Consider the following 27,798-nt stretch of genomic DNA (forward strand, 5'->3'; position numbering starts at 1 on the left):
GAGCTCCCTGGTTCAGCTGCACCTGGCATCGCCAGGTTGGTCCTCTCCTGATGCCAGCCCTTCTCAGTCAGCTCCAAAGGAGCTCAACACACAGATGGATGAACCTGCCTGTGTCTGTAGGGACTGGGATGCTGGGTGAGCATCCCCATTAGGTCTGGCTTTCCCAACTATCAGGGTGAGCGAGTGGTACGAGCCCACCGGGTCCCTCACACCTACAGATGCTCTCATCCTCCACACCACAGTGGGTCTCTGATCACCCCAAAGCTCCGATGCCAGGGGAGGAGTCAAACCACCCTCCCACCTTTGGGGCTGGGGGACCAAGCAGAGCAGGGGGGTACCATCCCTGAGCCACCAAGATGTGGGCTTACACCCTCTGTGCCCCCCATGCTGCTCTCCCACAGCCCCCCCCCTTCACGGATTGCTGCCAGGGCAGAGCTTGTGGGAGGCTCCACAGGTGCTGGGGGCAAGCAGGAGCCGGGCTGAGTGCCCAGACCCCCAGCACACACCCCGGATACCCCCCACCCTGCCACTGGCCTGGGAACAGCCTGGCTCTTGCTCTGAGAAGGTCCCCTCTCCCTTTCAAGTGGGCTGGTGAGCTTTGACTTGGTCTTTGCACAGGCTTCATGGCATCGCATGATAATAATGTTCTGCCACAGTGGGTGACCTGGACCTTGTCCTGTTTCCACACATTGGGAGCCACCTGGCTAATGAAGTGGATATCGTTTTCTGGTCCATCTCTCTCACCCTATTGCTCTTCCCCCTTCCTCCACGCCCAGCTCCTCCAAGCAGTGTCAGGAGCCTCTCTGCAATCCGCCTTTTCCCATCGTTGTCCGGCACAGCTCATTAACTCCTCTCAGCAGAAGAGCGTGGTCATTACAGCTCAGGGGGCTGATGGGTGCCCCACAGGGCTGGGAGCACATAGTTTCCCAGCCCAGGGGAGGCACCAGCCCGGTGCAAGCATCATCCCGAGCTTTCACCAGGAGGTGACTGCGGCTGGGAACGCAGGACAGCTGGACAGTGTTGGGGTTTTTTTAAAAAGCCAAACATGCCCTGCTCTGCCTGTAGCCCTCCAAAGCCACCCAGTATCCATGCATGTCATGGAGAGGACTGGGTGCCTAGCACTGGGCACGGGCTCCCATGGGTGGCAACAACTGAGCCACCTGCTCACCCATCACTCACAGCACTGAAAAGGCTCCTCAGTACCCAACTAGAAGCCTCTTGATCGCTGCAAGGGAATAACTGTCCTGGTGGGATTGCCTTGGCCAGACAATCCCCTCACAGGCAACCACCTCCTCCATCACCCATGGAGGGACCAGCAGAATTTGCCCTGGGCGCAGGCAGCAGCTCCAAACCAGGCAGGGAAGCCACACGTGTCTGCCATGGCCAGCCCCACGGGGTCGGGCACGGGCACGGCTGCGGCATGGGGGACTTTGCTCCTGGCACCATGCTGCATCTGCATCTTAGGCAAAGGAAGCCTGGGGACAGGCAGGGACACCTACCAGAGCACCCCAATGCCCCCTCCGAGGCTTCCCACGCTCACCCTGGGCAGCCTGGGGATGTGGGAGCTGCGGGGCCGATGGGGAACTCTCCCTTGAGCTGCCATGGCCGGGAAGCTGGGCACAGCACTGTGACTCACACAGCACCAGGGGATTTCTGCCACGGCTGCACTTATGCATTTCATATGTGCCTCATTTTTTCCCCTTACAGTTTCATTTAACGCCTGAGCGCGTGCAGACACACCGCCTCTGACCTCGTGGGCAGTGGGCAAGAGAGTTCCCACCAAAACAGGGCCATTAAATCCCCTCGCTGAGATTTTTTCTCTCTCCTCTGCCCCCACTTGCTCCGAGGTTTTCGCATTCCCGGCCTGCCTCCGCCTCCCCCGCACCAAGGTGATGTAATGTTTTGAAGTCTTCTCCCATCCCCACCTTTATTAAATATGACCTGCCGTTGATCCCCGCGCGGGGCGAAGGGAAGCTGTGGTTTCGGGAGGAATCAGACATGAAAGGGAGAGCTGCCTGTCCCGCGCACAGCTCGCTCTGCAGGGCCATGGGGAGCCCTTGTGCCTCAGCCACCCCAAAACATGGTGGGGACAGTGGCACAGGCTCCTGCTCTCTGAGGGTGACTGGGTCTGTGAGCGCTTCGCTTTGGGATGTAAATGCCCCTGATCCTCATCTTTTTGCTCCCTGAGTGTGGCCACAGCTCTTCTCCAATGGGGCCTCAGCCATAGGGGTCTGGCACCCCGTCTCCAGGCTGTATCCTGCAGTCCCTGTCACCCCAGCCCAGCTGCTGGCCACAGCCATCACCCCACAGCACAGAGACCCCACCAGCGCCAGCACCCCACAGACATCCAGCCCATCACCGCTGTGCCATGCATCCCACTCAGCCCAAGGCCACATCAGGGGTAGGAACATACCAGAGGGGACACGGAGCTGCAGGGCAGGCAGACACCACTCCTCTTCCCCCCACACATCCCCAGCCCCGAGTGCAGCGAGTCGGGGTGAACCCAGGCTTCGGGCTGACATGGGGACAGATGCTGCCAGGCTGCTGAACCGCCTCAAAGGTGCCACCTCAGTTCCCACTGTGGCCTTGTCTCAGCTGACCGGAGCCCAGGCAGGCTATGGCGCCAAGCATGCCACACTGCTCCCAGCCTTTCAGCACCAGGGACGCAGCAGGGAACCCCCACATTGCCCCTCTGGCCATGACAGCCCACCCTGGGGACACCCATCACCCCAGTCCCATCACCAGCCCACTGTGGCACCATCCAGCTCCAGAGCAAAGGGACTCAAGGCAGGAGGGACAGGAATGCTGGTGCCACCCAGAACTTGCTGGGAGCTGCTGGGACGGGGCAGAGGGGTGGGCAGGAGGACACCCAGCAGCAGCGTTTGTCTGTCACTCTGATAATTAATGCTTCTCCCTTACACTTTGCAAATAACTCACGACTCTCTTTGTCTGGTGATAAATGGTCTCTTTGAAGTTCTCCTTTCTCAAAAGGAAAGCAAAGAAACACTTTCATAATCCAGTTTCGCTGCTCAGGGTGGGGGGATGCACAGGGGTGCTGGCGGCCCCTCGCTCTGCCGGGGGGGACGGGTGGCAGGGATCAGCACCTCCTCGGCGTGATCCCCCCCATTAACAGCCATGGTGGCAGCCCTTCCACGCCGGTGGCCTGGCAACCATGTCCCCTCACAGGCAGCATGCTCCCAGCCCCAGCTGGGACCCCCCCAAACACCTCAGATCCCCTATTTTTGGAACCTGGGTGGTTTCCCTCAATGTCCCCAAATCTCAAGCCAGAGGGGAGCGCTGCAGTCGGGCGATGCTGGAGGAGTGGGGTCATGCCGCAGGGGGCATTTGGGGGTAGGGAGGTGCAAACGTGACCCACTGAGCCACACACACGTCCCCCCGCGGCTCCCAGCCCGTAGCCAGGTTCTGCTTCGCTGCCACAGCAAAACAAGTTCTGCTGGGCTATAAAAAGGCCCTGGAAGCGGGGCAGGCTGGGAGCTGCACGGCCGGAATCCATGCCAGAGCTCTTGCAGATTGTCACCAGCTTACGTGTCAGGGCAAACAATGCTATCTGCCCAGGAATCACGGCACAAAGAACACCACAACAGCAGCCCAAACCCCAAACACGGGGTCACGGGGCAGAGCCCGCCAGCCAACAGCTCCCCAAAAACAGCCAGGTTGCTCCACACACCCAAGGTCCATCCCACGCCTGGCGTGCTGGACAGTGGAGCGTGGTGCTGGCACAGCTTCTCCCACGGCACCCGGGTCCCCGCACAGGACGGGCATGTCACAGATGCCATTCTGCTTTGCCGAGCAGCCCCGCGTCCTCCAACGTTGTATTAATTTTAAGACAAAGAGGAGGGAAGCGAGCTGGAACCAGCGCGGGAGGTGGGGTTGTTTTCTGGGAAAACAAAAGCAGAGTGGCAGCGTGCCGTGGCCTGGGAGATGCTCAGGGGCTGGAGGAGCGCCTGGCTGATAGTGGGAGACTTGTACTCAGGGGAAGCACCAGCATGACCCCAGTTGGGAGCCCCAAAAAGAGAAACGAACCCTGACTGACTGTAGGCAGTGCAGGTGGAAGAAGGGATTTGGGAGCGTCCCACCTGTGGCAAGGGCCCCCTGTGCCAGCCAAGCACCCCCAGCCCAGCGGGGACCTGCACCCCCAAAGGCCCTTCTCTGCTGGGTGCTCTCCTGGGAGGGTCCAGCCCTGGCCCCCGCAGGGTCCCCGACAGGCCGTGTGGGGAGCTGGGAGGGCAAAAATCAAAAGCAAATTGCGGGAGTCAATGGCGCGGAGCCGCGAGCGGCCTCAGCGGCTGCCGTGTGACTTTGATTCCCCTATCATAACCCCGAATTAAAAATTCAGGCAATTACTTGCATGGCTTCCCTCCGATTAGGCTGGGCCTCGCGTTCATTAATGCAGGCGCACAGAGAAAAGCCATTAGGGCGGGCAGCGGGGACGGTTTCGCTGAGAACAGTTCCGCTCCAGGAAGGAGCCAGGCGAAAGCCGAATTTCACACATCTCAGAGGCCGCCCAAGCACGGCCGGTCCCACTGGGGCCCCAAAAGCCGCCTTTGTCCATCTGTCTGGTCCCTGGGGCAGGTGTCGGGGATCCCTCAGGGCAGGCAGCACGAGAAGGAGCATCGCCAGGGCGGACAGGCTGGTAAAAGCATCAGCCCAGCGCCGGTAGCGTCGTGGAGAAGGGACTGACCCCTGAGTCACCGTGATGTTTCCGGCAGCGCTGAGCCAGTTGCCCCCCCAAAGTATTTACCCAGCCCAACCCTGCCGGGCGCGGGGACCAGGCGGCCGCACGCGGCGCAGGGGCAGCAGGAACGCCAGCGGCTGTTGAATAAAGCTTTTCACGCAAGCCCGGCGCAGCCGCCTGCGGACCGGGTCAGTGCTCGAGCAAGATGCAGCAAGTTTGCCACCCGGGAAGCCTGGTTTTATGAGCAAATTTCAAGTTTCACATAGTTTTCCCTCCCATTTCCCGTAGAAACGTTCCTCCTGCCTCGCTGGGAGCAGCTGTCGGCCACGTCTCAGGGCTGCTGCCCGGCCTCTGCTCCCTGCGCCCCATGGAAACCCCCCCCCAGCCGCCTGTGGGGTGCTTCACCTCTGGGCCATCAAGGAAATTTGCTGGACTGGAAAAAAATACCAGCATGTCTAGACCAAAATACCAGTCTGGGCTCCCAGGAAGCTGGAGAATGCCCCCCCAGCAGCACAGGCTCCCTTTGCCAGGGGTGGCACTGGGAGGCTTGACCACAGGGACACTCCTGCTCCCCAGGGCTCTCTGAGCCCCTTGCTCTCCATCCCAGCTCCGTTCTGCCCGTGCCCAGGGGTACCTCGTGGGTTTTTTTCATATTCCTTTCCCGAATCACTTGCACCCTTCCAGCAGGGATTGTTCCCACAACCAGCTTCCAGCTTCCCGGGGAAGAGCATCACCTCAGAACCGGGAGGTTGGTGCAGCGGCCGGCTCAGACCCATGGGAGGGGGTCTGGCCATGCCAAAAGCCCCCTCGCCAGCCATCATCTTCTCCACGCAGGCGCTGCCGGGGGCCATCCATCAGCAACGGCCCCGGAGCTGCCCGGAGGAGTGATGGGAGGTTGCAGCAGGGCTGAGGGGGGGAAAAGGAAAACAGACAGGATAAAAATCACCGAATTAGCAGGTCTGAGGGAGGGACGGCCTGCGAGATAGCACCGAGCCATTTTTTACCGGAGAGACAGGAGGCATGAACTGCGGATCAGCCTCTTCCCTCTGACCCTGCCACTGGAAATCACCCCTGCCTTCACCACCCCCCTGCTCACGGTACCCATGTGCTCCCATCCCACTGCGCTTGGTGCTACTGCTGCCACCCCAGGACCCTCCGAGGGGCCAGGCAGTGCCCCCCCTCATCGCTCAGGGAGGTGGGCAGCAGCAAGGTCAGGGCACGGGGTGCCACACGGAGCAGCCACGCTCCCAAAGAGCATCCTCGCAGCATCCCTCCTGCCCCGCAGAGCTGGAGGGGCAACCATCGACCGCAGGCGGGGCTGAGCGCCCGGGGAAGAAAAGTTTGGGGTGTTACGGGGAGGAAACACACCGGGATCGCGCTGCTCGGAGCCCTCTCGGCTCACGGTACTGAAGGGCACGTCCCGGACAGACGGCACACCCTCCTCTACGAGGGGACCCCCAGCGCGGAGGAACGCGGGGAGCCCCGGCCGCCGGGATGGCCGGGGACGTGGTGCCACCTCGCGGCCCCGCGGCTGGGGCAGCTCCGGGCCCGACCCATCCCGTCCCGTCCCTCCCTCGGGGCCGTCGCCGTCGCCGTTCCCAGCTCAGAAGCGGCTGCGCGGGGATGCTCGGAGCGCAACAGCCGCGGGGCAGCAGCGGAACCGTTGTGTGCTCCGGGGAAAACACAAAAGAGAGGGAAAACAGAGGCGGGGAGGGGAAGAGAGAAAGGAAAAATCACTGGGTGAAGGCAAAGGGATGTGCGGGAGAGCTCCACAGCTGCTGCACAGCACGCCTGGTGCCACCGACCAGGAATTTTGCCCAATAAAAGCAACTGCTTCAGTTCACCAAGACATCACCACACACACCAGCCAGGTCCTGCTAAGATGTGCATCAAGCCTCTCTGGCACAGAGCTGCCTATTTACCAGCACAGGTAACACCATTCTAATAAAGACCCCAAAGGCTTTACAGCCAGAGCTCTGAACCTGCTGGGCTGCTCCTTGCCAGGTTGCAGCGCTGGGAAACCCAAGGAGCTGCGGGTACAAGCGCCACCACCCTGGCCCAGGCTGCAGGAGACATCCCCATGCTGGGACCGGGAGGGCCGGGCACTGGAGCCCTTTTGTTTTCATCCACCCAGTGACCCCGTGTGGAAGAAGGGGCGGATTGTCTTTCAAACAGAGCCGATGTGGAGCTCCAATGTCCCTGGCCACCTTGGCTATAAATCATCCTGCATGTGATAAGGTAATTACCTTCTCCTTGAAACCATTCATAGGAAAACCTATAAAGCGCCTGGCTTGTAAACACAACAATAAAGAGGCAGGACAATAAAACCTTAGCTCAGGGGTGAGGGGGGAAGGTGCTGCCTTTTGCCAGCCCCAAGAACCTCGCACTTTGCCAGTCCCCAGCCGAGGACAGAGGCTGCATCGGCCCCCACTGCTCTTGTTGGCAGTGAGCAGGTGGCACAGGGCATGTACAACCAACATTCCTCCATCAGGCACCAAAATAGAGCATCTGACACTAAAGAGACAAGTAAAACCATCACTAACCTTGGTATGAGGCAGAAGAGCCCATCCCAGCTCTGCTCCAGCATGCTCAGAACTACCCCTGGGCACAGCTGACCCTCATGACTGGGCCAGGCCCCCACCCAGCAGCTTTTTATTAGTTATCCCCAGCAACGAGGCCTGAATATCTGCAGCTGCTCCCTCACCCTCCTGAAATGCATTTTCCCAGTGATGCCCATGTGCTGGCTGGGGAGGTGATGCAGCTTCTGACTGCCAAGCAGGGCTGAGCCCTGCACTCATGGAGCCAGGGGTGATGATGACGTGTTTATCTCATCTTTGGAAGGTGCTGGATGGAGTTCTACCAGCCAGAGTGAAAAACAGCTCCTGCCTCTCCTGCTGCTCCCCCAAGGTCAGCAGCTGGGAAAGGATCTTGTGTTGGCATCGGCACTGGATCCATCTCCCCTTCTCCCCTTCGCAGGCAGGTTTGTAATGAGTGCACAGGGTGAGGCTGCAACCCCCAGGCTCCCTGCCCAAACCAGCATTTCAGTACTCGGTGCTGTGACGTGGGGATGGGGTGAGCCAAGGTCTGGGATTCTCAGAGCCTGTGACTGTCCCTGGGGAAAACAGCTAGAGGTGAGCACAACCACCCCCACCCCACAACTGATCCAGGCCCTTTACACACGAACTCTGACATTCAGACAAGCTGCTTTATTCCTGACTGGTCTCAAGGGAGAGGAGCAGGCTCAGCAGCTCAGAAGGTGCTGAACCCCTCCTGCCTCAGCACTCAATGAAGAGCTGGGCTCTTCGGTGAACAGCTCACAGAGTAAACTGCTCATGTTTCCTAGAAATGACTTTTCTCACAAAGTCCAAAGATGCTCTGGGCTGCGGGGCTGGAGGGGGTTATTTGGGAAGCTGCACGGCCCGAGGGGGCAGGCTCCTACTGCCCTCAGGAGGGATGCTCCTACCACCCTCAGCAGGAATGCTCCTATCACCCTCAGCAGGGATGCTCCCTTCCATTCATCCATCCGCTGGATCTCTCCCCTGGCCTCCAGCACTCCCCCTGCACTGCCCAGAGCACAAGTCGCTCCCCCAAAAGCCATTAGGTATTCCAGGAGCCAGGGAAGGCTTCACAGATATTGGTAATAAAGCCAAAGGGGTTGGCTCTGTGCTCTTGAGGATCAGCAGAATCCAGCACTGCTACACCCAGGCTCTGCTGCCTGTTTGGGTGGTGCAGTGCAGAGGGGACTTGAGGGCTATCAGGAAGATACCCATCTGGAGTCGTGTTGTCAATGTAATGGGACAGAATTCTTCTAGAGCCAACACACCACTGCAAAATGCAGCTTGCTCCATCTGACATGACTCAAAGGTGAGTTCCCTGAGCCAGGATGGGGCCCGTGCCCCACAGGGGTCCAGCAAGGGCAGCAGCGATGCTGGGGCCACGCTAGGCTCTCCTTGTACGCCAGACGCTGGCAGAGCTGTTCCTGGGAGAACAGGGAGGAGAGGTCACTCGTGGCAGGGAACTGGCTCCACCCATCCATCCAAAAACATTCTGAAGGGGTTTTGGATACTTTTGCTGAGCCCCACTGAAACCCACAGCAAGGATGGAAAAGCAAAGCAGGCAAATTTTGTATCCCAGAGAGTTTTTATGACAGCCAGGGCTTGCACTGAGCTCTGTCCAAACACCAGCCCAGGGGTTAGGACAACAGGCACTTAACTTCCCAAGCACCCCACAGGCCCACTCGTTCCTGGAGGCACCGATTTGTCCCCAGCAACACCAGAGCACCGGGTCCTCCAGCGGCTATCGGCACAGGAAGCGCTGGGCAAACAGAGCGACAGCGGCTTGAAACATCACTGCACCTCCCACAGAGAGCTGCAGGAGTCAAACTCCCGGCCACAGAGGAGCTACATCGAGTTCTCTGGCTTACGTGGCACAGCAGCATCTACCTGGGAACAGGGAATGTTGAGTTTTCTGGGAGATGGGATGGGTGAAGGCAGCGGGGAGGGGCTGGGAGACACCAGGAACATAGAAGAGGCAAAGGGTGTTTGCTCTAAGCTATTACTCAGACACCGGTGTGTTTAGGGCTATTGCAGGGACACAGGAGTGACAACAAAATCCTTCCAGTCCCCTTTTTATAAAGATGATCCCAAATGGAGAAGCAACAGTCACAAAATGCTTCAGGTAAACTGAGGAAGAGGCTGGGTTTATAAAACATATAGAGAAGGGAAAGGCCTGTGTTTGCCAGCGTAGCACTGAAGTGTACAAACACCAAGCAAGGGCAACGCCAGAGGCCTCTAAACACACAGAAAAGGAGTCCTGCATGTGTTTTCTTCAGGCATTATGAATTATTTTATTCCAAATGTATTAAACAGGTTACCAGCAGTGAGGAAACTCTCCTCCTGGGGGCCCTGCGCTGGTGAAAGCCGCGTGCCGTGCCTCTGAGCCGTCCGAGGAAGCTCGTTGCTTGCTAAGCCTCTGCCAATTCTGTGGCATTGGCGTGGTTCCTCAAGACATGCTCCAGATAAACAGACACCCTCACCCTAGCTTTGCCCCCCAGCTCCTCCTCTGTCCTGTTGAGATGCTCGATCGCTCTTTCCAATACTCTCTCCCTCTCACACAAGTCCGTGCAGGTTCTGGCTTCGTTCTCTTCCCCTCCAGACTTCAGATACTGCAAGACGTAGGCTCTGATCGCATCCCCGCTCTCCGACACCGTTTCCCAAATGACTGGGAGGTCTGTGCTCTTCGCCAGGCTCAAGAGATGAAGCAGAGCCTGGCAGATCTGCGTCCTGAGGCTGGCACTGTACTTGAACTCCAGAAAGTCCTCGGTGTCTTCGCTCTTCTGCAAAGCTACCACCAAGGCACTCCAGATTTGGCAGAACTGCTGCGTGGAGCCGTAGCATTCCCTCCTGCTAGGGATGGAGAGGGCCATGGCCGATTTGATTCGGACTTTGAAATTCTTGCAGGACTTCACTACGGAGGAAAGAGCGCTGTACACTTGTGTGGTCCAAGAAGCCTCTCCTAAAACAACACAAAACAACCCCCTTTTCAGTCAGGCAAAATATACAAAGCTGTAAATTAATCTGATTGTTTAATGAGCTGATGTTTACTGCATTAATTCTGGTCCAAATGGGAGCATGGCGGGAGGGGGGAGGGGGAGAGGGGGGAGGTGTTAGGAAATGAAAAACTAAGTTAAAAACCAGTTAATCTTCTGAACTTTTGCAAGAGAACAAGTGACACTTTGCATCTCCTCACAGCTCTAATCCCACCCTCACGCTCCTTCCTAACACGACCGACCCGACTGGACTCAGCACAGTTACACCTGGATTAGCACCCACAGGAGCTGAGCCTGTTCCTGGGAAAGCCGTGGCAGGGAGCTTCAGCTCGGTTTGCTTTCCCCCACCTTTCCCCAACGCGTCTGTACCAGAAACCATCTTACTGAAACCAGAAATCCCAAGGCAGCAGGAGAAGTTCCTCACCAAGTGGTAAGGCCGGGTTCCTGAAGACGTTCCCCAGCGCGTAACAAGCATTCCAGCGCACTTTCATCGTGGCCTCGCTCTCCACTGAGGAAATCAGGGCCTGAAGGGACTCCTCAATGGCTTCCCTAAACCTGGGGTTTGCAATGTGGCATGGCTGAAGGAAATGCAGCACGTTCCCAAGGGCCCGGACAGCGTTACTCTTTACCTGGAACACAGGGATACAGAATACCCCCAAGTTATTCCAGTTTATGGGCAAAGCTTTTGTCAAGCCTGCTAAGGAATCAGGCTCAGGGCCAATGAGGAGCCAACCTGGTCTCTTCACAGATGGCAACTTCCTAAATGCCAGCAGAAAGATGGTTCTCTGCAGGTGCTCACCCTGAGGAAACCCAGCACTGCCAAACATACCTCCCCATGCGCTGTGGAAAAGCACAAACACCCCACATGCAGCTCAACTGACGTGGGAAACCCCCAAACACCTGCCCTCAAAGGGATGCTGAGTTGCAGCTCCATCACTCCTCCTTGCCCAAAGCAACAGGTCCCTTTTTTTCCCCCCTTTTTTAAAAAAATAAAACCCCAAGAGGTAACAACACCGTGGTAGCTCCACGTTCCTTCCCCTCAGTCATACCTTGTCTCTGTCCTTGGACGCCTCAGTCGCAGACCGTAACATTTTCAGCAGCAAGAGATCAGAAAACTCCTCCTGAAAGCTCTGTCCCATTGTCTCCCTGGCAGAGAAAGCGCAGTGTGAGTGGCCAGGCAGGGTGATCCATCCCCAGGGATGTGGCACAATCCTTCGCAAAGGCAGATGAACAACCTTCACTCTTCAGAAGGCTAATATGTAAGGCAGACCTTACTACATGTGACCACTATGTTTATTAATTTAAAACCAAACTATCAATGGAAGAAAGCAGGTTAGCAATGCATTAAGTGTGTAATAAAAAACAGAGGGCAATGAATCGCTCAAGAGGCGATTCTTCAGCAGCAATATATGATAACTCTTCCTCCTGTTAAAAATGTAACGGTAGGTTAGGCTTCCTTCAGTCTTTCATTTGAGGTGTTAAATATTTATTAATCTTACTTCTGTTATGCTGAAAGCAAAGTAACCAGGGAATGTGCAATTACACACAGCTATGCACGAGAAACGGGGAACTGAAAAGTAAACTCAGAATATATTGCAGAGCTAACGAGCAGAAAGACCTAAACCCAAGCAAAACTCAACCCCAGGTGGATATGGGATGCAGGGTAACTCCCTGGCAGACGTAAGGGGCTGAGGAGTGGTGAAAAAGCAGCATCCAAGCCCAATTTGGGCTTATTTTGATAGCACTTAGCTTGGTGTGGCCAGTCTGATGCTAAGGGGACGTGGGCAGAGACGCTCCACGGGCCACGGCACACGCACGTACCTGTTGATGATCAGAGTGTCCGTAAGATTGCCCAGGGACCAAGCTGCTTTGGCACGGACGTTCAGGGACTTGTCATGGAGGGAATTCAGAATGGTGTTTGCTGTGTCTGCCACAAACATCACGTCCTGTAACAGTGAAGTCAGGAGGCTGTAAAAGCTTGAGTGATCTCCTACGGAACAAACACTCTGTCCTTTCTAGGGACAGCACTACCTGCATGGAGACCAGCTCTACTAACATGCTCCTCAAGTGATGGCTTTTAATGTGCTTATAAAATTGCTGAAAGGAGGAGAACGGGGCCAGTTCTGACCTGCCGAAGGCAAGAGAAGAGGATGTAGACTCCAAGCGCTCGCACAGCAGCAGCTTTCACCAGGGGGTTCTCGCTGTGGTTCAGGCCAAGCAGCAGCGTGACACACAGTATCTGCTGGTCATTCTGCAATGAGAAGCAGCAGTGAGGAACCAGACAGATCTCTGCCCTACAAAGACAGCTGGTGAATAGTCTGAAAGCCCTGAATCCATGGAATCTGTGGAAGCTACCATTCAGAGCGTACTCTTTTCTTTAAAGTAAACTGATTGGTGATTTAAGATGCTACACAGGAAATGGGAATGCTTCCAGCAAACACGACCTTGTTGCTGTTAAATAAGACCACAAAGGAAACCAAAATAGGAACTATCATCCCAACACAGAAGGCATGGCCTGCCAGAAGTAAACCAGACCGGATCGGCTGCTTCTTCCTGCCTCCCTTCACTCTTTCCCCTTCGTTAATGAGGACAACCAGGCAGATTAAGTTCATCCTGGGCAGATTGTCAGTTTACCAACCCATGACAAAGATCTTAGTTTCATCAGAGCAAGGGGTCAGAGTGGGCACTGACTTGACCCCACGTTGCCACAGGGACAAGAGAATGTAGGGGATCAAAGTACAGACCAAGTACGCGCTGTACTTGGAGAGACCTGATGGAGAATTCCGGAGATACTGCTGTACCAGCAATTCCTGGGCAAATGAGATCTGGCTGAGTACTCTGCATCAAGGAGGGCACAGTGACATAAAAGGAGCTGCACAATGCAGCAGCGATAGGCTGCCAAGGCTTTCATGTTGAAAAGCATATTTCATGTTGCAAAAGGGAGAGTAAGGCCAACCCGTTTGTTTGTTACTGGCAGGGCAGTCACTGGAGTTCAGTGTTTGAAAAGCCAGCCAAAAGGGAAGAAAAATGCATAGAGCTCGGTGAACAACGTCAGTCTGTGGCTGTTAGTTCAGCTGTCTCTTCAAACACTCAACCCAGAGAATAACAACCCTTCACCCTGCCCTCATGCAAGGGAATTCTTGTCCTCCATCTCCCGTGCATCATCGCCGAGGCTGAGTATTCATGGCACAGCCCAACAGCTTCCATGACCCCCAGCTTAATTATTCTGACAGACTAATTACCCCAACGTCGCCTTTTCCAGTCTTCAATAGTCACAATGTGTTCAGAATGCTAAAAAATAAACCTGGAAGGATCCTCTGCCCTCTCCTTGGGAGGTGTAGGAGACTTTATGCTGCTGTAGCCTGGTTGACAAGAACAAAGCCTGGCCAGGTACGAACACCATGCTTCGGAGCACGTCCTCACCTGCAGACTGCTGAAAGCTTCTGGCAAGATAGAGGACAGGGCATCACAGGCACTGGTCTGAAGAGTGGCATGTGGAGAGCTCTGAAGTATTCCAGGCAAAGGGCCGTTTAGCATCTTCGTCCAGAAAGTTACGACCTGCAGAAGAAGCAGCCGGGCTGATCTATCGTGCCCAAGTTCTGCAATAGAGTCTATCTTTCTATGGTCACAACTAAGGCATACAACAGGTAGCATAACCACACACAGAAGTGATCACAATCGTCTGGAAGCCTAAAATACTTCGCATCCAGATTTTAGAGATGTTTTAGTGCTGCTATCATGTATGTAGTGAGTACTGTTTGTCTCCCTCTAAAGGCCACGTACACTCAGACCACACTGCACTGGGCAGAGTTACAATCCTGCTCTTGGATCTGTGCAGTGGGAGTTTTCATCTTGATGGTTCACATTCAGATCAAGGAACAGAAACCCACTGCCTCTGGACACGCTTCCCACCCCAGAGAGTCACTGGCGACTACCTCAGAACTCAGCATACGCCAAAGGAATTTTTAACCTTGCCTTCTGTTCCCTGAGGGAGCTGGGCTTATTCAGCCTGGAGAAGAGAAGGCTGCAGGGGAACCTCATTGCAGCCTTCCAGTCCCTGAAGGGAGCAGAGAAACAGGAGGGGAATCAGCTTGTTAAAAGGGTAGATAACGGCAAGACAAGGGGCAATGGATTAAAGCTAGAGGAGGGAAGGGTTAGGTTAGATATTAGGGGGAAGTTTTTTTACAGAGAGAGTGGTGAGGGGCTGGAACAGGCTGCCCAGAGAGGTGGTGGATGCCCTGTCCCTGGAGGTGTTCAAGGTCAGGTTGAATGGTGCCCTGGGCAACCATGTGTAGATCCAGGCCTGGAGGTTGGAGGCCCTGCCTGTGGCAGGGGGTTGGAACTCCACAATCCTTGGGGTCCCTTCCAACCCAGACCATTCTATGATTCTATGAAGTGAGACTGGAACACAATGCCTGTTCCTCACCTGCCCCAAACTTGTTCAAACACCCTCAAACAATTAATTCTTCTGAAATCACATTTACTATAGTTCTGGCCACTTCCCCTGCACTCTGAGCAGCTGGAACATATAGGCTGGCTCTTGTAACGACACAAACTCACCACAGCTCACAAAGGGTACATCTAGGGTTTACACAGGGCTTACTACACATGGAAAACCTGTGCTGTTCTTCCAGCTTTCTGACTTAGAGCAGGCAGGAAAAGGAGGGATGAGAAAAGGCAGAGAGGCAGTGGCCAGCATAACGCAGGAAGTCTGCAGGAGCTGTACGTATCGGCACTGCTGCAGGGTACTGAGCTGCTTCCCTGCCATTGATTTCTCTCTCACCATGCCAGTAACTCTGTGGAGAGAAGGGCAAAAGGAAGGTCGGTGGAGCAGAATCTCTGAGGGAGCGACACACTTACCACGCTGATGGGTACTCTCTGATCAGGGGCAACAGCTGAATCAGGTTTATACTGCTGTAGTACCCCTGTGCCCAGCTCCTCCAGAAGCTGCAAGGAAACAAAATGCAATGAGGTCTTTACAAGGGATGACTGGATTACCTTGGGACTACAGCAACCTCTACCTAGGTTACCTCTGCTCACTTACCCAGGGAACAAAAATACAAGATTCAGTGTTGCTTTGGACTCTATTCTGTCCCTGAAGTCAGAGGAAAAGCTTTTCTTACATCAAGCTACAGTTCCTGCACTAGCTGATGCTAAATCAGGGAAGGAACAGTGTGACAGCCCTCACACTTCCCAAGCTTCCTGGTGACTGAGCAGAGCATCAAAACTCTGCTACGAATTCAAAACTGGAAGCAGAAGCAGCATTTCCCAAAGAGCTACAGCAGCCCCCAGCTCTGTACGGTACGCTACATCGAACACACAGAGATGATCTGAACATTCATCACTGCTTGTCTCTGTTTGCAAAGCACCCTCAGAGATAAAACCAACTTGCTGGTGTATCCTCGTGCTCTTACTTTGGCTCCATGAAGCTGGACGGATGGATCCATTTCCTCCATGCATCTGCAAGCCACTTCTCCGAGTTCTAGGAAATAGCTCTGAGCCACAATGAAGTAACCTTTTACAAGAAAAGCCAATACCTAAACACAAACAAAAGAAACACTTCACCTTTCTTTCCTTCTGTTACACCAAAATGCCCCAAATACACACCAAGAGGAGGTTAATGGGCTAATCAACACTGGGACCATGTACGAAACCCCGCTGTAACCGATACACCTTGCAGCACAACTTCTAGAACACTAGAGCTAACTAAAACCCTCCCTATTCCATTATCTCGTTCTGGAAAGGGCCACAAAAGCACTATCAGGTAACAACACAATGAATTATTTACTGTAAGCAAGGTCTCCTGTAGCTAAAAAACTAAGCAAGAGTGTCTGTAAGGGCAACACACTCCGTACTCCTGTAATCCTGCTCCTGCGAAGCTGGACTGAACATTTATCATTCCAGGAAGAGAGACATGGTCCTTGGGATGCATGTTACAAAACTTTACTGCTTTCTGTGGTTACATGAATGGAAACAAGGCCAAGTCTCAGCAATCACAGGTACTCCTCTGTCATACCAGCAGCACTCCATGGCTCCTTGCAATCCGCAGCTTTAATGTGGATACTGTTCAGAAGGGTTTGCAGGGGGAAGACCCAACTGCCTTCACCAGATACCAGCACAAGCAGGCAAGTATTTAAAAATAAGGAAGGTAACACAAAGCACAGGGAGAACTTGCCACAGCAGGTTTACTATGGGATGGGTATGCTGCAGGAATGAGCTTGGAGTCAAACTATTACCACTCGTTCAGTCCCAGCAGCTCAGAGCCGCTGCACTACTGAATGCTTCAGCCTGAATCTGAGCAAGCTGGGAGCAAAGGCAAGAGCTGGGAGCTGCAGGATTGCAGCCTGGCTGCTGTGAGTAGATCTGTTCCGCACCAAGGCCTCATGCCACAGGCCTCCCCATCCCCACCTGCAAGGACTCCAGGCGAAGGGGGCCCGGTTCGTAAACGCTGGAAAGCGATGGGATGTTAGCGTCGCTGTCAGAGCAGGAATCCTCTCTGGGCAGGACGATGGAAACGCAGAGACGGAGAAGCCAGCACGGTTCTGAAGGGGTACGTGCTGCTGGGTTATCGGGGGGCTCCCCTCCAGAGGGGAGGGCTTTCCTCCACTGCTCAGAAGAATTCAAACGGTGAGGGGTTACGCTACCGCTGGTATTTAGTCCTGAAGAACTGGGCTGTTGCAAAAGTAGCTGCACCTCTGGTAAAGGAGCTTGGGCAGACATGATAGCCCCTAATAATGTGAGGCTACAAACTCGAACATTAACATCTGCAAGAAAGGACAGGGCAGGGGAAGAAAAAGCCAGTCTGTTAGCATCTCACTGACAGCATCCCTCTTCAGCGGTGTCAGACAAGAGAGGTGAGAACACACAACTCAATAGCAATACTTATGTTCAGGTACTTATAAAGCATGGAAGAGAAAATCAAAATTTAAAGGCAGAAGAGAAAATCCACGAGTGTTTTGGCATAAGCAACATCAAAGTAAGATACAACACAGAGAAAGAGCATCCAGCCAAAGAGAGTGCAAACCTTTGTGAGATATATATGGCTTTATCTGGTTCCAAACTCTCGTGAGCAACCCAGGTTTTAAGCGGCTGTACGGTGCATTGGAAACCAAGTTTGCAAGGCACTGCAACACACAAAAGAACATGCATGGAGTGGTGGTTACATCATCAGCCTGGCTCCAACAGACTGAGTTTTACATGTGCAATTTAGGTCATTTAGCTAATTATCCAGGGGGCACCTGAAAACAAATGCCCCAATTATGTGTCGTTTGAAAACTGGTCACAAACTTGGCTCCTAAGAGCATTAAATGGCTGTGACCTGGCATAAAGACCAAGGAATTTCAATAGCCCATGGGAAGTGGTTTTCTGCCAATTTGGATTCCAGTTTTAGAGCTGATGTGAGTCTTCAGAGTAATTCCACAGGTTCATTCAGCTCCGACAAGACTACACAAAAGAAACACAGGAACGAGAGAGCTGAGTGAAGAGAAAAGGAACCCTGGGGCTCCCTGGGCTGAGACCTCGTGAGATGACAACAACCTACAACCCCATCACCACCTTAGTCCTCAACAGCTACAATAATTTCTTCAAGACTTAATCTAGAGACCAACATCATCTCTTGGGTGGCACCTGAAATGTCTGTAGTTACCTTGACTATTTGTGTCAGCGTTTGAGAAGAGGATTCTGCCACGAGGGCCAGCAGCAGGCAGCGGTGCAGCTCCCGGATGCTAGAAGCAATAGTTACAGAGAAGGGAGTAAAAGCTCTCTTGTGATCATTTGCATCTTCAGCGACAGAAAGAAACTGCTTAGAACCTTCCAGGATGGCTGAGAGAACTTGAAGGGCACAGGCACGAGTCTGAAATGATAAACCATTTCTGTTACCCACTTTGTAACAAATCCTTCAAGCTGGTAGAGAATTTCATAGTTTAGGACAGTCTCTTTCTCCAACAAAAGAAGATTCATCTCCAGATGTCTTTTCTCACAGCTTTAAACAGTACATGACCAGCCCTTTGTTTCCTTAACCAATAAGCCCTCTTTTATCTCTCATAGTACAGTGACCAAACAACAAAATACAGTAGCCAAAGTACTTACCAAAAGCCAGAGAAAACAAATCTTAAGATTCATATGGGTAAAATACGATGTTTTTTCTACTCAGAACTGCCTCACCTTTGGAGAAGGGTCCTTCAAAGCAATGGTCATCAAGGACACTGACTGGGGGCTGCCAATCCCCGGTGCATCAGGAACAAATGCTGACCAGTAGCCATAAATAACTTTTTTGTCTATGCATTTGATAGCAGAGAGGAAACAGGCTAGAGCCCCTTGGCGAACATTGGCCTGGTAAGACCTTAAAAGCAAACAAAAAGATTAATGAAATAGCAGCAGTGAAAAGGAACGGACTTAACCCCTCTCACTCACATTAGTAGGTAGCTGTGAAGAAATGAGGAAGACCATGAACAGGAAGAGAATGAACCAATGCCTTTCCAAACCCACACAAATTACTGCTTTCCAATTCCCTTGTATCCCCATACAAATCAAAACGGAAAGTGATTTCCTCAACATTTTGGGCAAGAACAAAGCGCTGGGATCCTGTGGAAGCCTAAGTCTGCACACAGGTAAAATCTGTGCCAGGTCTAGAGGAAAAGGCAAGCTTTAATGTGGAACACGGACTGAAGCTGTTGTGACAACCACCTCGTTTTGCTCTGTATTCCACCCTCGGCGTCGGAATATTCCGACTCGCTGCTGCTGACTCTTTTCCAGGCAGTACAGTGTGAAGACAGGTGATCCTTTCCAGCAGGCACGTAGGCAACGTCCGGCACACGAGCCCGAGGATCCGAACGATGACTGTTCTGCACATCCCCCAGGTGTAATTTCACCATGTCCGCTCCAAGGACCGACCCGTTTCCTGCGTCACCCAAATCTTCTCTTCCTTCTTCCCCACATTCTCCCTTCTTTGGTTTCCCTTTGGACTTTTTTCTTCGGTTCTGTTGTAAGACAAAAAGGTTGGGTTTTTTTTTTTTAATCCCTTGATAGGATATTTAGAAATATTTACAACTACAGAATGTTGACACATCTTTTACTAAGGGAAAAAGGTCTCATTTAAAAGCAGAACTAATTGCTAATCCAGAATACAAGCAGAGTTTAATGTAATAAATCATGCCCTCTGTATAGTACATCAACATCAAACTACACAAGGAGTTTTTAGAGTTTTTAAATGAGTTTTTAGATGAGATTTAGTTTGCCCAAGAGTTACCACAGCTATTCAGGACTGCACATGAGTGCAACGCTGTACACACATAAACAGCCCTGTAATACCTGAGAGTTTGCAAACTCTGCTTGTTAGTGGCAACAGTAACATGGATGTAGTAACACCTTGGTATAAGCAAGCAGGTTGCATCTGAATAGCTTCAAAAATGAAGCTTTGGCCCCTTCATCAGTAAAGCAAAGTATTTCCAACAGAGCTTCTTACAAATGATAGATCACACAGAAGTGATTGAAGAGGAGGAACACAGTTCTTTTAGATTTAACATTTAAAAACAACCAGGTCAACATGACTGTACACCTTTAGTTTCTCTAATGCCTTTCAGATAATCAGTAATCTAAAGTGTTTACAGGGTTAAAAAATAACCTCTAGAAGGATGAAGGAGAATAGATGGGGGAGGAAATCAATCTTTAGCTGAACCTGACTTCCCTAAGAAAGCGTCGAACAATTGCACAAGCGTTAGGAGAGAAAATCGTGACTTCTAACATTAAAAGCTTTGGCTGCAGGCACCAACCCCACATCTGCAGGCCAAGAACTCTCAGCTATAGATGAGTAACTGATGTGCACAGCTCAGGGCAACCCACCCCTGAGAGCTGCTCTCTCCTGTCAGCTGGGTTCACACCGCACTTCTACTCAGCACAGAGATTTATAATCAGTACATTCCGAGGGAGGAAGAACTGAAAGGCCTCACGTGCTCAGAACAGAAAGAGCCTGTTAGCCACCAGCTCACACACCACACACACACACACATGTGTAATGCAGAATGGGCTGTGTCTCAGCTTACCCCTGTGTGCTTAGAGGCGGCCGGTTCCGATTGCTCCTGTTTGATGGGTGACCTTTTGTCATACTGAGGTAACAGAGCCGGGTACAAGGCTGCAGGCATCTCTATGCTCAGCCCTGGCAGGCCATGAAACATACATTTCTGGAACAGGAACAAAAACCTTAGCATGCTTTTCTGGTTTGATGCACAAAGATTTACGTGTGTTTACTCAGGTGCCCATCAATTTTCAGCTGGGCTCCATAACAGCTAGGAAATTTAACTGTCTCCAGAAGGATTGTAAGTAGGTCCCAAAAAAATGAGCCTCCCATCCTTCTCTCACGTTCTTCTGAAGGAAGAGCAGTTAAGATGCTGTGAGAGAAACCTCCCAGTACATTTTCCCCCCACGCTCAGGCTTCTCTGCTCGCTCTTCCTCAACTTCTCCCACTGCCTCCCATCCCTGGAACAGGCACCTTCCAGAGTCTGCCTCTTCCTCAGGGTGGATTTAAGGAGTTACCTTTAACACTGCAAGAAGAGACCCGATCTGGTCTGTTTGCATGAGTTTCATCTTCCCGCTGTTCAGAAGCGACTGGATGCCCCTCAGCGCGCTCTGCAGTAACTGAAACCCAAACCACAGCAGTACTCACTTCTCCTTCCCCAAAACACCAAAGGGTCACATCTTTCAAGTGACCTTCTAGGCAATTATGGTTTTGCTCAACATAATTACTGGGGCAGTTACTTATGTGTATTAAAAAAAAATTAAAATAGTCTATTTAAGCAAAATCTTGGTTGACAACACTCCAAATTTCATCTAGTCCAAATTCCAAGATTCCAGCAGCACAATCTCATAATTAAAGAGTGCTCCAGCCAGTGAGACTCATGCTTACCATGCAAAAAGTGATGTCATCCACATCAGATGTTTTTGAAGACTGCAGAACACTTAGGAAAGTCTGAAAACAGACACTTCTGTAGGACTCATCCAAGTAGGGCTGTCCAGGCACACTAAAATTAAAGCAGGAGATGACAATAGCTGGTTTATAGTCTGTCTCACCGCTTTATCCAGTTACACAAGCACAAATCCCCTGCTAGACTGAAGACCACAGCCCCAGATGGACGGATGGCTCTGTGCAAGGGATCTGCTCTAATTCTGTAAAGAGGAAACCTGTGCATAGAGCTGGTACAACCAGACCAGTCCTTACACCTCCTCTGCTTCTGTGGCCACCTCCTCAAGTACAATTAGCCACAGACAATACAACATCTCAAAACACGAAAGTTTCACGTTTCAAACTCATGCATCCACACCTTACTGGTCCCAAATTTGCTGTTCCTAGCACAGAGCAGACGTGGTGTCAGACCTACATCTCCTAGAGCATCCACTCCCACCACCTGCATGCACCTGAAGCACAAGTTGGCCATGCCGCGTACTGCTGTCCTCTTGAGCTCCACGTCTGGCTGAGTGGTGTCACTGAACTGCACCAAAAGCCCAGTCTTGCCCAGCAAATCCGGGAGATGCTAAAACAAACCACCAAAAATCATTAGGGGTGACAGTGCTCCTCCCTCAGCCTCCTGGTTCTTCTGCTTGGTAGCTAAACACAGATACTTTACCAAAAATAATAGAAATAGATTTGTCAGCTGGAATTTCTGCTTCCACAGACAGAGTTTGTTTAGAAAGCATGGCCTGAAAACACTCATTTTCACAGTTCTCTCATCCTGTGTTAAAATAGGACCAGGTGAGAGCACCATTCAGGGGGTCCCAGAGCTTAGTGACAACTGCCACACCAAACCACTGCGCTTCCATCGGCTGCAAACCCACGCAAGCTGGCAGCTCCAAAACCACCAGCATCACCACCCCGTGCTTCAGGCCAAGGGCAGAAACCCCTCCTGCTGAGAGCTGGTGACAGCAGGGGAATTCAACGCCTCAAACACTACCAGCCATGCCACAGCAACAAAGAGCTTTGTCCAGACCTTGGGACATACCCCATCTCCAGTTCGAGACGGCTTTGAGCCACCACACAATGAAGACCTGACCTGGTTACAGGATATGTTTCAGGCTCCTCAATGGAGCTTGCTAAATAACATGCAATTTGAAGCTCCCTGCATTCCTCCTGCCTGATAAAACAGGCATATACCAGTGTGGCTGGTCTGCAGGCTGAGTCTGGTGCCCTCAAGCCCAGACAGTCCCTATCTGTCCCTACCAGCAGGCAAGCACGGAGGTTTTCAGCACGGCAAGCAGCTCATTATCACATGGTTATTAGTACACACACCTATCCCACCTGAAATTCAACTTTTCCACAAATGCCAGTCTGTATCTAAATGAGTTATTCTTAACATAACAGGCCTGGTGATTTCTGATTTCTTCTTTCTCTTGGAAAAAAGAAAAAGTAGCAACAGCAAGAGACTGACATTTCTCTGTGGTTATTTCCTCTTCACCTGTAAACTCACCTTCTGACATCTCGGTCCGTTGCTGTAAACAAGAGCTGCTAAGGCTTGCAGGACTTCAACGTGTGTCCAAGAGCTGCACTGCTTAAGAGCAGAGATGCAGTAGGAGAGAAGAAAATTTAAGCTCTGTTCGTCAACCACCACCTGCAATAATGGAAAAGGACCGTGGTCAAGAAAACTTCATCAGGCACTGCCAGAGTCAATGTACAGACATCGACTGGTGACAGACCCAGGAGATCTGGCTGCTAAACCTACACACAGACACAGCTGACCCTTAAGAAAGGAATAAATCAACACGTGTCCTATAGCCCAGAGTATTTCTGGTGGTGCATCACTTCTGACCAAGAGCTGGTTTCATGTGATGAATCAGCCAAGAGCTACGGACCAGGACCTCAGCTAAGCATAAATAAGCAAAACAGGGAAAACCTGAGGAACTCTGCATGGAGGCCAGTTCCACAGCCCTGCAAAGGGACCCTCCGGCTCAGTGGTGGGGACAAGGAGCCAGAACCCAGGGAAAGGGAGGACACAGCCAAACACTCCGTACCTGCAGCCTGTTAAGCGAGTGATGGATGAGCTGACAAAGCTTGCTGACGAGATGCTCCTCATCAAGTTGAACCAGCTGACAGGCTTGGACAAGCACAGCACAGACATCCTGGAAAAGAAAGCCTGAGCTTACGATTTAGAGACGACAAAGGCAGGGTGGAAACCACATTGCCAGCTACGAGACTGATCACACAACCACCAGATCTGCGCGCTGATACCGCCAACACCGACTCACACGGGTAACGTAATGAAGTGAACGGAACCCCAGCTAGTGAGCTTCCCCCCTGTTTACCCACGGACCTTCACCCCGACACAGGGGTGTGCCGACACGGATTCACATTGCAGGAGCACTGCTTGAACAACACCACGGAGCAAAATGAAGGATGTAATGATGGCAAGAGAGAAATACAGAGTTAGACTGAGGAATGGGGCACTGACTAAATAAGATCAATTCATTCCCAAGTGCCAGGCAAGCCTGCTTGGGAAAGAACAGGCTGCCTGGGAAGGGGGTTGGGTCCCCATCCCTGGATGTGTTTGGAGAATGGGGTGCTTAGAGGTGTGGGTTAAGAGGACAGGTACGGTTGGACTTGATGATCTTAAAGGTCTTTTCCAACCTGGTGACTCTGTGGAGACCAGCCAGGAAGTCATCACTGCTGGCAGCACAATGATGCAGCGCAGCGTGTTGGTGTTGAGGCAGCGCCGACGCCGCACAAGCGTGGCTTTGGGGGCTCACTGTGGTGGTTTAGCCCTGGCTGGAGGTCAGATGCCCACCAAAGTCTGTCTATCACTCCCCTTTGTAGTTGGACAGGGGAGAAAATATATATTGAGAGGCTCAGGAGTCAATGTAAGGACAGGGGGAGATCATCCTGTCATCAAGAACATGGGCAAAACAGACACAACACAGAGCGAAAGAAAGAAAACTATCTTATATACTACACTACATACACAGTGAAACCAGAGTCAGGTAAAGAGAAGCACGACCAGATCTTAAAATACCTTCCCCCTACCCTCCCTTCTTAGCAGACTTCACTCTAGTCATGATTTCACTCCCTTCTTCCCCCCTATTGTGGCACAGGGAGGGGCAGAGACTGGAAAAATAGGAACTTCAGTCAGTTCCTTGCAAGTTGGTTTCCTTCTTGGCCATGGGGGGGGAGGGGGGGGTATTCATTCCACACCCTCCCCCTGCTGCTCTGTGGGGTCCCACCCACAGGAGACAGTCCTCCATAAACTTCTCCAACGTGAGTCCTTTCCCACAGGGCTTTATCTCTTCATCAGCTGCCCCGCCGTGGGTCACTGCTATAGTGGGCAGTAATAAATCACAATGTCTCTCAGTCTCAGTCCTCCATGGGGTCACCAGCCTGTTTTGGCACAAATCTCTCTCTCTTACTCATCTCTGTGTCTCTGATTCTGTCTCCATGGGCTGCAAGTGCTGGCAGGGGCTTTGTTCCAATGCAGGTCACAGCATCTCCTCTACGTCTCCACCTGCTCCAGTGTGGGGCCTCTCCATGGGCTACAGGTGGGGTCTGGGCCTTTTCCATGGGCTGTGGGGGGACACTTGCTCCACCATGGGTTTCTCCACGGGCTGCAGGGGCATCATGCTCTCTGGCACCTGGGGCGCCTCCTCTCCCCCCTTCCCCAGCCTTAGTGTCTGCACAGCTCCTTACATCTTCTCATTCCCTTCTCCGGTGGCAAAATGCAGCTTCTTGAGGGGTTTTTTTCCTCCTGTATGTGATTCCCAGAGGCGCTGTGACCAACGCTGATCAGCAGCAACTCTGGTGCCCTTGAATTGGCCGATGTTTACAGCCTGGGGCTTGCAGAGAATTCCAGCTGCTCCTTACAGCAGCCATTTCCTGCAGCCCCCTGTCTCTGCCAGCACCCAGCTACGCAAAACTGCGACACTCGCTTTAACCCTCGGGCACGGATAAGGAGCAGGGGGCCAGGGCTACGATCCCCCCCCACCGCCTTGCCACGGGCTGACACAGCGCTCCGGGCCACCCACGTGGGAGGGCGCAGGGATGGAAACCCGGGATGAGACGCGCGGGGATGCTGCGCGGAGCCACCGGCCGCTCCCGCACGAGTCCGGGCGAGCCCCCGCGACGAAGCTCCCGAGCGGGTGAGCGAGAGCCCCGGTGTCCGTGTGTGTCCGCCACCTCCCCACAGCCCCCCGGCCCCGCAGTACCTCGGCGCTGGGCGCGGCCGCCGGCGCCGGCCCGCAGCTCTCCGAGATGAGCTGGTCGAAGAGCAGGTGAAGCTCGGTGCGGCGGCCGCCGTCGAGCCGCTCGGCGCCGGGCTGAGGCCGCAGGGCGCCCAGCCGCGCCAGGTATCGGCGGAAAGAACCGCCCGGCTCCTCCGGACCCGCCGCGGCCGCCATCTTCCGCCCGCCCGGCTGTGACAACCGGGAGCGCTTCCGGGGCGGGGGCAGCGACGCGGGGCGCGGGTCTGGCTCCCCACCTTCGCCCCCACGATGCTCGCCCGTCGCTTCTCAGGAGCCCGGGGTCAGCAGGCACGCGGGAGGCCGGGCAGGGAGTGGCAGCCCGAGGGATGCGGGGGCGGCCGTGCTCCGCTCGCACGGCGCCATCCCGGCGAGGCAGTTGAGCTGCTGTCCGCGTGGCGGCGGGAGAAGCGGCCGGGAGCGGGGCCGGCGGCTGGGCAGTTCCCGCGGTAGGTGGCACTGCCTGGCCGCGCTGCGTGCTGCGCCCGGGGACCCGCGGGACCAGGGACCAGCAGGCCCAGCCTCGCTGCCCGGCCGCTCTCTGCTCGTCCCGGCTGCAGCCGTCGGGGACCCTTCAGCACCCGTGCTGTGTGACCCACGTAGCCCGGAACGAGCCCACAGCCCAGGGCTGTTCGCCCCACGCCTGCTGCCCCGACCCAGGCCCGGCTGTACCAGTCCCAGGCGCGGATACTGGATAAGGGATACAGGATGTAACACATTTCCTTGCTGGGACACAAGGGACTGGCAGGGGGGAGAGAAAACTGCTTGCCCTAAGGACATCACTCCGGGGTTGATCGGCACCTCACCTGGAGCTAGCTCCTTGCTGATGGGCAGCATCTAACTGCCGGTCTCTGGCCATGTCCTTACGAACAGGCTGCCAGGAGAGGGGGCAGGGACTGAAAGGGCCCCGTTGGTGGTGAAATAACACTGGAACAGGGACATCCGAGCGTGGCCACCCAGCTGCACACAGCTGGCTGCCAACACGGGCATCCGCATCACCCAGGAAAGAGCGGGACAGCTGCAGGGTCGGAGCACGGTGCCCTCTCCTTCCGTGTCACAAGCAGCCAAACCCAAGACCCATTATCTCACTCAGGAGACTCTCTTCCATCCAGTTTCCCTCGCTTTACCTTCCTTCCATGTCCTTACCAGAGCAAACACCTTGAGTAAGAAAAGTACATGCTATGCAGCCACTCCTGGCCCTGGGCTGGCTGGTTATGGCTAATCGCCCCACTTCTTACCTTTATTGTTCCCTTTATTCTTTATTGTCTGTTTCCCAAAAGTCCATCCGGGGCCAAGAGCTGGGGCACAACAATGAGGATGGTCCCAGCAATCCCAACATGGCAGCAGGCGTCTCCTGGCACTTCGCTCTGTCCCAAAAGCCCTTCTCACACCCATGGCATCTGTGGGTCCGAGGAGCCAGGATCTCCACTGCCACTCTGCGACCGCAGCATCTCAAGCCAGACTGGGGCAGAGCTATGCTGGGGCTGACATGGACAAGCCAGGAACACCAGTGTTGCCTTCCTAACTGCTCTGCTCGGCACGAGTCTCTGCCAAACCCGCACTCAGGGACCTTTTTTAGGTTTTGTTCTTTTTCCTTTTGTGATTTATTTGTACAAGTTTTGGGAGATGTATTTAAAGCTCTTCCTTTCTTCTGGCAGCCCCCACTTTTCTGAGGCCCTAGTAAATCCCTGTCTGAAAGCAGCCTGGCACTGCCACATGGGTTTATAAGGCAAAGAAACCATCCGAGGGCTGGGTAAAGATGCTGAGGGTTTGGGAAATAGCTCCACTGAAGGCAGAGATGTTACACCAAGGCACATTTTTACCAGCACCTGGTGAGTCTTCGCCTTCCCTAACCCCTCCAAACCCTGAGCCAAGAGCAAACCTCTAAGTATCCAGCAGCAGCCCTGAGGGAAAATAGCACTCTGCTACTATCATGCAAATACATCTGGTTGGGCAGCTCAGAGCCAGACTTCAAAGGACAGAGAAGTCATTAGAATCGAAGTTCAAAGAAAAACGTGAGCAGCTGGTTTAGGCCATCTGGTAGGGGACATAGACCGGTCCCTTTCTTCCCCTGTTGGTCTATGAAATTTTCATTAATTGTAGGAACATCTTCCAGCATTAACCAACATAATGCTGTTAAAAATGTAAGTCTTAATAAATCATCAAGCCCCGTCTGAGGAAAACCAGGTACCCAGAGTCTGGTGGGTTCTTCCCTCCCCTGTCATGCCACAATTAGGGTTTAGGTTGGTAATTTCAAAGTGAATTAGTGGGAATTGGATTCCTCGGCTCCTTTGAAGGTCCCAGGGAAGAATGTGCATGGGATGGTTCTCCAGGCTGTGGAGGAATC

At 53.3% G+C, this 27,798-nt stretch overlaps 1 protein-coding gene across 1 annotated transcript; it reads right to left on the reverse strand.

Moving 5' to 3' along the window:
* Positions 1–9,529: 9,529 nt before the first annotated feature.
* Positions 9,530–25,610, reverse strand: HEATR6 (HEAT repeat containing 6; the record flags this gene model as incomplete). Its single annotated transcript, XM_084272859.1, has 20 exons — positions 9,530–10,210; positions 10,669–10,873; positions 11,294–11,390; positions 12,066–12,190; positions 12,373–12,495; positions 13,668–13,802; positions 15,105–15,191; positions 15,659–15,781; positions 16,653–17,008; positions 17,269–17,368; positions 17,890–18,096; positions 18,408–18,585; positions 18,930–19,222; positions 20,285–20,422; positions 20,775–20,876; positions 21,145–21,259; positions 21,654–21,769; positions 22,700–22,840; positions 23,241–23,348; positions 25,419–25,610. The coding sequence occupies 20 exons, from the start codon at positions 25,608–25,610 to the stop codon at positions 9,660–9,662; spliced, it is 3,492 nt and encodes a 1,163-aa protein (XP_084128985.1). The 3' UTR covers positions 9,530–9,659.
* Positions 25,611–27,798: the final 2,188 nt, after the last annotated feature.

This window comes from Gallinula chloropus (assembly GCF_964237585.1).
Source record: "Gallinula chloropus genome assembly, chromosome: 19".
NCBI lineage: Eukaryota > Metazoa > Chordata > Aves > Gruiformes > Rallidae > Gallinula > Gallinula chloropus.